The 12086-nt window shown below is 43.7% G+C and overlaps 1 protein-coding gene across 5 annotated transcripts in view; it reads right to left on the bottom strand.

Moving 5' to 3' along the window:
* Positions 1 to 6992: 6992 nt before the first annotated feature.
* The window catches only part of LOC136598682 (oocyte zinc finger protein XlCOF6-like), a 123617-nt gene continuing 118523 nt past the window's right edge, over positions 6993 to 12086 (bottom strand). For all 5 annotated transcript variants that reach the window (XM_066588761.1, XM_066588765.1, XM_066588763.1 and 2 more), the window contains one exon: positions 6993 to 11401. In XM_066588761.1, the coding sequence (XP_066444858.1) occupies positions 9828 to 11401 (1574 nt within the window). In that variant the 3' untranslated portion in view covers positions 6993 to 9827. The remainder of the gene's footprint in view (positions 11402 to 12086) is intronic.

Here is a 12086-nt window from a genome sequence, read left to right as displayed (position 1 = left end):
CACTTCTGGTACCCCATATTCACAGTTTACCTCGTTCATGAGCTTCTTTGTGGTTGCCTACTTGTTTGCCTTCGTAACAAGGTTGGCCTCCAACCTGCAAAGACATCATCAACAACAAGCACATATTCATACTTCCCAACAAGTGGGAGCTGAATGCAGTCAATTTGCAATCCCTGAAATGGGTAGAGTGGTCCTGGCAAGTGTGATGTGGCAAATTTACTTCTGCCCTGACTCACCTATGGCATAGATCAGGCTAAACTGGACAAATGATGCAGCAGCTACAGAGAACCCTGGAGTCGCTCGTCCTCTTTCAAGCGTCGACGTCATTGCTGCTTTACTAGGTGGGTCTTTCCGTGCGTCAGCTGGGCCATCATGGGATACAGGAACTGTGGTAGGCAAGTGCTGTTGACTGTTCACCATACGCTGTCCTGTTTCTGCTGTTCCCATATTAGTCCGTTTATCCTTTCCTTCCTTGCTGGCTTGTAACTGTAAAGTCTTTAGCATATCAAAGTCCAAATTTTGTCAATGTCCAAAGTTTTTGCCACTGACTCATGCTGTCAGTATCTCTTTTTCTTTCTTCCACGGCTTGAGGGCTTGCTGTGCTGTCGGCGAGGGTGTCGTCTCTCACTTCTCCAGTGTAGGAATCAGTGCGAGCTCTCCACTTTGTCAGGTAGAAGTAGGGCCTCCATGAGACTCTGCACCGCTGCACCATTCTCAATTGTTTGTCCCGCTAAGGTAAAAACTGTCTGGCCTTCCATATTGGGCCATAATCATGAGCTATGCCAGATGCATACCAGGAGTCAGTGTAAAGGGTTGCCGTCTTACCTTTCACCACTCTACACACCTCAGTGAGGGCCTTCAGTTCCGCTTCTTGTGCTGAGACATGCGGAGGCAGAGCTTCTGCTTCTAGGACATCTTGTTGTGTGACCACTGCATATCCGATGTGGAGTCATCAATCCTCACCCTGGTACCATCTGCAAAAAGCTCAACAAATGCATTGTTAACAGAGGTTCCGGTAAATGTTTGCATACCTGCAGTTTCTTGCTATATCAGTACTAAATAATCATGTTGATGTTCTATTTCACATGCATCAGAATCTTATAGCACAAAATCATTTATTTCCTTTTTATCTTATTTCATTTATTTATTTATTTTAAAAACCCAATAGCTGAGCTACAACACCTAGATCACCTATGACCTAGATCACCTATGCCTCCCTCCTTTTGAACTGGAATACTCAATGGAAAAAGAGTAGTCGTGTTCAAACTAGTACAACGTTGAAAAAGGAAACCAAGAAGCACAAAAACAAGCACTTTGTAGGTCAAGCTGACATTGTATGCAGCAAAGTCTGAGCGAAAATATCCTTTACATTTTTTTCAGGTCGCAGTTAGCATTTTTAACACAAGGGGGCACAACACAAGCAAAATTTACAGGGAATTTCAGGGAATTTCAATGTTTAACTTTCACTCTCCTGTCGGAATATAATTATAGCCTCAGTGTAGACTGACACTAGAATATACAAAAGACTTAAGGAAAAAAAACTAAAGAATACGGATGAATTGACATCCTACTCTGAGCAATTCAGTCCCTCTTTCTCACATAAAAACTAAAATTACTTCATCAAATTGCGTGAAAAAGTTTGCTGGGTGACTATAGGGAAATTATTCCATCTGTAGGAGCCTTCCTTAACATCATCTGTCTGAACATCCATTGGAGAAGCAGGCAGTGGAAACCAGAGCCCCTGGGAACACACCATGAGAGGGCGTCCCCTGCTCATGGGTCCCTGGCCTCTGTCCCCCCATGCATCAACTCCAATCTTCTATACACTATAAACCAGCTTAGTCATCTACTATGTCCCAAGCTGCATCTTCACAAAGAACAAAGGTTTGTTTCCCTGAACCTATCACACATCCAAGGTGGCCACATTTTGGAGTCTAACAAAGCATGGTCAAACAAGACCTTACTTCAGACAATCATGATGTTAGCACTGGATACAGTGGCATTGGGGAATGTAGGCCTCCCGAGTGCAGCCAGATGGCCGCCAGAGGCAGAAAGGGGCGGGGCTACAAATCTCCCAGGTGAGGCAAGATGGCTGCTGGAGGAGGAAGGGGCGGGGCTTAGTCCTATCCCGGATTGGAGTGGCCGGAAGTAACATCACACACCCTGAAAGTGAGCACATGGGGGAAGTAATTTCAGGGTGGGGGCAGGGCTCACCCCTCTTGCTGCAGAGTCACACTATGTGGGGGTTTTAAAACATTGCAAGTGTGGCCGCCATTATAGGGATGGGCTATCGTCAACACAAAGGCATTACATTGTTCATAATACAGGCAATACACATCCCCCACTACACTCTCTCCTCATGAATTCCTTTCCTACATTACACCACCTCCTAGCAATCTAAAGCACCTTTTCTGTCTGCTGGGCCTCCTGCTTATCTTTCTAACACATTTGGTCTATCTAAAGCCCGACATTCATTTCTTTCAGCAACTTTCCTGATCCTTTTCTTTGTAAAACGTTTCTACATGTTTTGCATATTCCAAAACATCCTGCATTGATCCCGTATTCTATTCTGCCTGCTTATTCTATCCTATTTGGAATTTCTGGACACAGTAAAACTCTTACCAAATTCCACCCATCTCTTCTTATATCCCTCGCAAATCACAATGCACATTAATTCTATAACACCGAACAAACGGGACAGATGGGATTACTGGAGAATACCCACAACGGCTCAAGGTATATATCTCCCCTACCTTTGCAACAGCCCACCCTCTACTAGTAATCCCCAACAGCACTCCCTGCACACAGTTTGGACAGGACATTTAGCTATACACAGAGACTGACGATTATATTCAGTGACCAAGACTTCAACAATATCCGGAGACTTCAGCCGTCACACCACGGCTATCCCTTTTCACATATGAGAGCATAACACGCTCAATCATACAAGTAAATACGCCTATTTTAAACCCTGCGTATCCCTCCTTACGTATGAGAGAACATAACACGCTCGATCATACAAGTGCATACGCGTATTTTAAATCTTTCTGGCCTCGCTCTCCAAGTGTAGTAGCGCAAACCGTGCACTATTACATAGGAGAATACGCCCCGGGCGCGCTCCCTCAGGCTTATACAGCCAAGTCCGCCATTCTTACACATTATCCCTCACAGAATCTGTCTCTTGGTCTTGTATACACAATCTTTAACCGTCTCAGACACAGCATATAGAATATCCCTAGGCAGGTTACACGGTGGTTTTTTTCCAAGTAGAAAGGACTATATTACCTGCCTTTCATTGATTTATCACTCTGGATTAGATATGGGCAGATTAACAGTTAGAAGTCAGCTCACATCGGTAGATTAACATAAAGCAATCTTACTGTGTTCTGTAGATTTTCGGGCCCCTGAGCTCTGCGTGTTATCTGCCGATCTCTGTATTGTTCCAGAATGAAAAAAATCAAACAAATCTCTACTCGACCCACCCAGGCACGCCAATTGCTCTGGATAATATTTTCCTCCAGCAGGTTTCAGGGTATTCTGTAGCTTCCTAATTGTATAGTGTGCACATATAATGAAAGAAACCAGTCGGACGCAAGTCGTCAGCCTTGAATCTCAACCAGCTCTCTCTCGAGTTACAGAGCCTCGGGTTTTTATTGAAACACATGATACCTGCCCTTTATGGACGTTTAACAGATTACATCAGTAACATATACATATTCTTTTTCGCTGGGTCATATAGAATCCCCCACCCCTTCCCTTCCCACACCTCTCTCAAGTCCAGTGTGTAAGCCAGTCTTTGTTCTATCAACATGTGGTCAGGCTGAAGGAATTCCAGTGGGCATGGCAGTCCCTGTTCAGAAGTTTCAATGTTATTTAAGAAGTTTCTGTGTGGGGGCAGGGCTAGGGAAACATCCAAGATGAACACAAGCAATACATATAGCACAAAGCACATATCTTTCACCATGCCATTGTCCAGCAACTACCATAATGAAATTATGCAGCCATTAGCCTCTAAGAGTTAAAGTCACTACAGCTGCGTAATACTTCTAGTTTATTACAAATCGATAGACATTTTACGCTAACTAATTATCATGTCTATCACACAATAACACGGAAATTCCAGAAGTTCCTAGTCAAATTGTACTCACAACAATGTTCCCTCCCTATAAACCAAATCTCCTCTTATCTCCAAGAAATGCCACTATCTACACTTGAAGAAACATTCCTTGACAATCTGGCATCTAAAATTACCCAAGAAGAAGTGACAAATGCCATGAAAGCACTGACCAATAAAAGACCTGGCCCAGATGGCTTTTCGGCCCTGTATTATAAGACATTTTCACCAATTCTGTGCTCCTATCTAGCAGATTACTTCAATGCAATGAGAGACCGTCACCAAATTGGCCAGACAGCCCTTCTGGCTTCTATATCAATGATACCCAAGCCAGATAGAGAGAGAGCCCATTACCGCCCCATTTCCTTAATAAACGTGGACATATAGCTTCTCACCACAATCCTAGCGTCGTGTTCAAATATGGTCCTTCTTTTACTAGTTGGTAAAGATCAAGTTGGATTTGTCCCAGGCCCTTGATAGTATTCGAAGAGTAATCCACCTCACCTACCTCTGTAGAGCCAGAGGTATCCCAGCAATGCTTCTATGCCTAGTCATACATAAAGCTTTTGACACTTTAGGCTGGGAATACCTATTCTTGGTCCTTGACCGGTGGGGGTTCCCTGGAGAGTTCCTCTAATGGCTACGGATATTATATGCCTACCCCAGGGCCTTTGTACGTTATAGGGGCTCCTGTTCCGATATATTCCCGATCCATCGGGGGACACGACAGGGTTGCCCACTGTCCCAATTACTCTTCATCCTGGCCATAGAACCTCTGGCTATTAAAATTCGTAATAATCTTGATATAAAGGGGATCGAAATTGCTTCGGTTCACCACAAACTCTCAATGTTTGCAGATGATCTGCTAATGCTCACATATCTTTCCCAAACACTACCATATCCAACCTAATGGCAGAACTATCCAGATTCAGGTTAATCTCTGGCTTAACAATTAACCATACAAAATCCAAAGCATTTACCCTCACGCCATCTCCCGAGTCAGTAGATTTGCTTCAGATGAACTTTCCCTTTCAGTGGGCAACAGGCTCTTTAGGCTACCTGGGCATTCAATTGACAAACTCCTATACATCCTTATATAGTCAAAGTTACATTCCCCTCCTCCGCGAGACAAGGGTACTCCTGGAGAGTTGGAGCCGATAACTCTCCCGATCCAGGAAATGTGGTAACGCCTTAGAGATGTCACTTCTCTAAACTATTATAGTATTTTAGAGTGCTCCCGATACGGGCACCTGGATACATGCTGAAGACTCTTCAGCGGATGTCCCTTTGATTCGTATGGAGTGACTCGGTCCCAAGGGTCTCTCGATCCACCTTATATAGACACAGAATGAAGTGAGGTTTGGGAGTTCCCAATTACTTGAAATACTACCAGGTGGCTAAGCTAGTTTGCACTCCTTCTCTAACACTCCTCTTTGGGTGTCCTTGGAAGCAACTGAAATACACCCCCATACTACCGACTCCATTTTATGGATAACACCCAAACATAGGCCCCCAATCAGCAATCCCATCATTAGCCACTCCCTTCATATCTGGGACTCTATAAAGTATTCAGGGAAGCTAATATCTCCTCATCTACCTCTTATGCCACTTTTGCGAAACCCTTTGTTTCTGCCGGGAATAGAATCGCCCCAATCGTTTGGGAATTGGACAAGTCAGGCCTCATCAAACTGTATCATTTGCTTCCAATAAATGGACCCACCCCTTTTCCTATCCTACAGAAGAGATTTAACTTACCGCCTTCAGACTTATTCCGATACCTGCAGCTAAACATGTTATATCTTCTCTCCTTACGAACACGAGCTCTCCACTGACCTCAACTCCATTTGAGAGATATTGCTATAAATACCCACCCGCAGCAGGCCTCGTTTGCAGATTTACTTGGGACTGGTGCATTCCCCCTATTGTACACAATTACCATACATAGTGGGCTGGGTAAAGGACCTCGGCGAAACTCTCTCTGAGGAAGATTGGATTCAGATATGGGAGTCTACTAACAGTAGCACCAGAAATATATTAATGCTAGAAACTTCATTTAAAGTATTGCTCCGCTGGTACCTAACCCCAGATCGAGTAGCCCATGCAATACCCGGACGCTCTCCCCACTGTTTCCGTGGATGTTTAGTTTCGGGAGATATGCTCCCCATCTGGTGGTCCTGTCCTCGGGCTAGGAGGCTACGGATTTGAGTTTACTCCTTAATATACTCAGGCCACAATATACGCAAAAACCCTTGGGAGGCGCTGTTAAGTAAGCACATAAGTAATATCCCCCCCCCCCCCCCCCCAACTCCAGGAAACTAATCTTCCTTTTCCTGGCCACGAAACAAGTTATTGCCCGTTTGTGGCGCAAAGCTTCCTTGGTCTTTACCGAGGTTAAGTGCAGGGTGGACTGGTATCTAATAAATGAAAAGGCGGCCTCCATTCTAGCCAATAGGCTCAAGAAATTATTGAAAATATGGACCCCATGGCTAGATTACTCCCTCCCCTCGCAAAATAATAGATTCCTAACCTCCCTGTAAAAAAGAATTATAATAAATGCCTACTAAATCACCATCCTATAGCCCGAGACTGTCCTCTGCAGTGTCCACCCCATGGGAAAAACTCCCCCTGTCTCAGAAGGCACCCCTCCCCGCTTTCCCTATTTTTTCCTACTTCTGCCCTATTTCCCCCTAAATTCAGGTTGGCCCTGGCCAGGCCGTTAGTATTCTGTTACTCTCAATTAACAGTCTAGCTTCAAGATTGGACCGGGACACTAAAACAGAAGACTACTCTAAATTTGCCTTTCAGACATGTTTTCTCCTCTCTTTCCCCCCAATCTATATCACTGGCTTTTGTTACATATTAATGAGACTGGGACGCATTTCAGGTAAATGTTTATTACATTATTGTAAAATATGAAAATCTCAAATAAAAATTACAGTAATAAAAAAAAAAGAAAAACCAGTTTGTAACCGACAGCGTTCATTTATACTGAAGAATAAGAATTCGAACAATTGTCAATCAAGTGAGAAACAGACAAAAGGCGCTGCAAGGGGCACTGTGATGGGTACTGCGATGGGCGCTGCAATGGGCACTGCAATGGGCACTGCAATGGGCGCTGCGATGGGCACTGCGATGGGCACTGCGATGGGCACTGCAAGGGGTACTGCAATGGGCACTCCAAGGGGTATTGCAAGGGGTACTGCAATGGGCACTGCAAGGGGTACGTGCTTCTTGCCCAGTTCCACAAACCCCTATGTGGGAGAGTTTGTAAGGAAACACACATCATCCCAGCACCATTGGTCACATAGGAATTTATATAGACGCTACATTCACAGGTCTTCTTACATTTTACTCCGTACCTTAATACTAATGACTGGAATCCTACATTTACCGGCCAAGACTCTGATCTATTGACTATTTAGTGTGAGTCACGAAGAAGGGAGAATTATTACCAAAACATTATTTAAGCGGACAGTAACCGCCTGTTACACTACAAAAAGGGTCCATATCAAAAAATGAAAAATTCCCATCCCCTCTGTGCAATCCTATCGCTTCAGATGCAATTGTACAAAAGACGAGGATTTCCACAATCAAATTCCCATCATCCTAGGAATAAATGGAGCCGATGAAGTTTCCTGACAGCGGAACAAGTGAGGCCGGGTGAGCCGTCATTCTTTATGCTCGTGTGGAAAAGATTGAATTTATGGTTTCTCCCTTTCTTCCTAAGCTTTAGGGGTTTTACCCACTAGTGGTTTTTTAATGCTGCGATATCGCTGCGTTTATTTTACTGCGAACGTCAATGGGACTTTACAATGTTAAAAGCGCAGAGCACAAAAATCGCAAGTTTGTTCTTCTGCGATTTTAACATTAGAAAGTCACATTGACATCTGTAGTAAAAAAATAAAAAAAGAATTAAAAATCGCAGCGTTAAAAAAACTCTAGTGGGTAAAATCCCTTACAGAGAGGTTTTGTGAATAAAAACAGCATTTCCACACTTGGTGCATTATTACTTTGTCATGCTGGTGTAATTTATATAGAATGTTATCCTTTACCGCAGCGATACAATAAATAGTAGCAAAACATAGAAACATAGTAAATCCACGGAGTTCAGCCCATTACCCCAATATTGATCTACAGGAAGGCAAATATACCCAATGAAGTCTGTTAGCCAGATCAGCGATCCTGGGATCACGACCCCTCTGAAGCAAACTAGTGACTATAACCGGGGATCTTGTTGCACTCTAGACAGGTATCCAGGCCCCTCTTGTACTCTTCTAGTGAACAGCACCACATCATCAGGTAGAGAAGTCCACAGTCTCACTGCTCTTACAGTAAAGAACCCTTTCTATGTTGTGTAGAAACCTTCTTTCCTCTACATGTAGACCTGGCAACAGTCCAAAACACTATTGCCTGTCCGGGTATAACTGATATGCAATATATTATGCCATGCTTCAAGCTGACTTGGAGGGCTTTGCCAGGCCTGTGGCCGCCACTGGTGCTCATCAGCTCCTTATAATCACCCAACGGAATCCTGATGGGCTGCTAGCAGCGCCCCTCACTGACTGACTATTGCCTCAGCATCTAGAGGAGCGTGTGGCAAAGACTGAGCTTAGTGAATAAGGGAAAGCCCTTTGTGCAGAACCCATTAAGACCAACCACCTCCCCCTTTCCAACTCCGGTAGGCTCTTAGTCATGGCTTGTCAGATGTCAAGTGATCCAAGAGGTTCATACATAAGTGGTAACTTGGAAAATCTGGTCAGGCACAATAGTCCATATCAGGGTGCGGACATTTACATTCAATCACCACAGAAAGTGAAAATATGAATCTGAGATCGGGCAGATATTGTCAATACAAATACATAAGATCAGACTTAGAATTCACGGCTAACAGAACCCGGGCACACAACTCCATAATCCAGGAACCTCATGTACCAATAGTTTCCTGTGCCAATCCCCTCCCCGGGAAGGAAATGGCTATAATGTACAAAGAACCCATATTGCCTGAATGACATCACAACATTTCATCCAAAACCATTCAATATGTCTTCTAAGGGTTAATCCTCCCTCTCAGTGAGGTGATTGGCACAGAAAACCTTTCCTACATGAGTCTTACTGGATTATGGAGATGTGCGCCCGGGTTCTGTTAGGCTTGAAGTCTAAGTAAGATCTTATGTATTCCTGTTGGCAGTATCTACCTGATCTGTAAATGTTTGCACCCTGATATGGGCTATTATGAAATCTGGTGTGTTGAGAGCTCATCTGAGTGTGAAACATGTAGGGGGTTGTTTTATTGGGCTGTGCGCCCCAAGTTGTATAGTCCTGTATAAATAAAGTCTGATATGTTACACTGAAGTTGTAGCACCTTTCCCATGTGATCACAGCCGTATATTACTGTGTGCGACTCTTCCTAGTATATGACCCTATAGTGATGAGATGGAGGGGAGACGCCCTTGCTGGGCTCAGTGGTGGAATACCCTTGTTACTCACTACTTATACACATAATCGGTACCAGCTCTCCCTCATCTCCATCAGTTCTGAGGAAACATCATCTAAAGGAAGAAGAAAGATCGGCCCAAATACAAACATGTAAGTTATATGTATCAGTGTGAAATATTCTATGTACACGGCTGATATAAAGGTGGGTTATCTGGATTATATTTGTTTCAGGATTACAGATGTTTATTGGTAATTACATACATTTCTTATTCATCACTTACTGCTCTGAATTGCTTCCCTTTTCTTGTGTATGACATGTCACTTTACTTTTTATACCTTTTTTGTAGTTCTCTCTGGTGTGAACCTTTTGATGTCGCAGTAAATGTGATTTGAGAGTAAAACATTTCCCACATTCTGAACAAGAAAATGGCTTCTCTCCTGTGTGAGTTCTCTGATGTGTTAAAAGATATGATTTGCGAGTAAAACATTTCCCACATTCTGAACAAGAAAATGGCTTCTCTCCTGTGTGAGTTCTCTGATGTTGTAAAAGATGTGATTTGCGAGTAAAACATTTCCCACATTCTGAACAAGAAAATGGCTTCTCTCCTGTGTGAGTTCTCTGATGTGTAAGAAGGAGTGATTTCACTGCAAAACATTTCCCACATTCTGAACATACAACCGGTTTCTCTCCTGTGTGAATGTTTTGATGGTCCTGTAAATGTGATCTGCGAGCAAAACATTTCCCACATTCTGAACATACAAAGGGTTTCTCTCCTGTGTGAATTCTCTGATGTCTAACAAGATGTGATTTCAGTGTAAAACATTTCCCACATTCTGAACATACAAAGGGTTTCTCTCCTGTGTGAGTTCTCTGATGTTTAACAAGGAGTGATTTCAGTGCAAAACATTTCCAACATTCTGAACAGGGAAACTGATTCTCTCCTGGGTGAATCCTCTGATGTTTAACAAGGAGTGATTTCAGTGCAAAACATTTCCCACAATATGAACAAGAAAATGGCATATCTCCTGTGTGAGTTCTCTGATGTGTAACAAGAGATGATTTCCGTGTAAAACATTTCCCACAATCTGAACAAGAAAATGGCTTCTCTCCTGTGTGAATTCTCTGATGTGTAACAAAGTCCGATTTCACTGCAAAACGTTTCCCACATTCTGAACAAGAAAATGGCATCTCTCCTGTGTGAGTTCTCTGATGTTTAACAAGATATGATTTCCGTTGAAAACATTTCCCACAATATGAACAAGAAAATGGCTTCTCTCCTGTGTGGATTCTCTGATGTGTAACAAGGGCTGATTTCACTGCAAAACATTTCTCACATTCTGAACATGAAAAAGATTTCACTCCTGTGTGAATTCTCTGATGTTTAACAATGTCCGATTTCACTGCAAAACATTTCCCACATTCTGAACATACAAACGGCTTCTCTCCTGTGTGACTTCTCTGATGTCTAACAAGGTGTGATTTTACTGCAAAACATTTCCCACACTCTGAACATACAAACGGCTTCTCTCCTGTGTGAGTTCTCTGATGTATAACTAGGAGTGATTTAACTGCAAAACATTTCCCACACTCTGAACATGAATATGGCTTCTCCTTTCTGTCAGCTCTTTGATGTTTTCTCTTTCTGTGACATTTATTCTGCTTATCAGTGTGTGATGGATCAGAAGATGGGGCCTGTATAAGAGAATCAGATGATGGATCTTTGCTGTGAAGGGCTGAGGAGATATCTGGGATAATGGCAGGTTCTTCATATGTATCTTGTGTGATACCACAATCCTCTGCGTTACAATCTGCAGATATCAGACGTCCCTCTGAGCTCCCGGTACCGTCATCTGCCAAGAATAAAGTTGAATTTTTTTCATATTATATATCTTAAAATGATTCTGATATTTTATAACATTTCTATGCAAATAACAAGTCATGTAGAAAAAGGTAATCATCATCAAAGGCCGCCTGCACACGGGCGGAAATCCCGCCGTGGGATTTCCCGCGGGATTTCCGCCACTGAAAGTTTGCATAGGAGTGCATTACAATACGCACTCCTATGCAGACGGCCGCGGTTTGGCCGCGCGAAATCTCGCGCGGCAAACAAACCGCGGCATGTCCTATTTTTGTGCGGGGCACGCACTCACCCAGCCGCCGGCTCCAGTCTGCGCATGCGCCGGCTGCGCGGCAGCCGGCACATGAAAGAGCCGGGGCCGCCAGGCGCGGGTGAGTACGCGCTCGTCCCTGCAGGCTCTCGGGTCGGGTCCCGCGGCGAGAATTCTCGCTGCCGGATCCGACCCGCTCGTGTGCAGGCGGCCTAAGGGTGCTTTTACACAGTGGCTAGAATAATCACTGAAAAGAGCCATTACAAACAACTGTCTGTCCATGTAAACACGAGTCCTGACAGAGCAAGTGAGGGAGGATCATTCACTTATAGAAGTCGCTTGGTTTGCAGCTCACTTAACCACCAAGCGATTGTAAGTGCAGAAAACATCACCAAAAACTACAGCTGTGAATCGGGACTTACAAGTA

The sequence above is a fragment of the Eleutherodactylus coqui genome, unplaced genomic scaffold (assembly GCF_035609145.1).
Source record: "Eleutherodactylus coqui strain aEleCoq1 unplaced genomic scaffold, aEleCoq1.hap1 HAP1_SCAFFOLD_225, whole genome shotgun sequence".
In the NCBI taxonomy this organism is placed as follows: Eukaryota; Metazoa; Chordata; class Amphibia; order Anura; family Eleutherodactylidae; genus Eleutherodactylus; species Eleutherodactylus coqui.
This window is presented reverse-complemented; position numbering and strand designations above follow the sequence as displayed.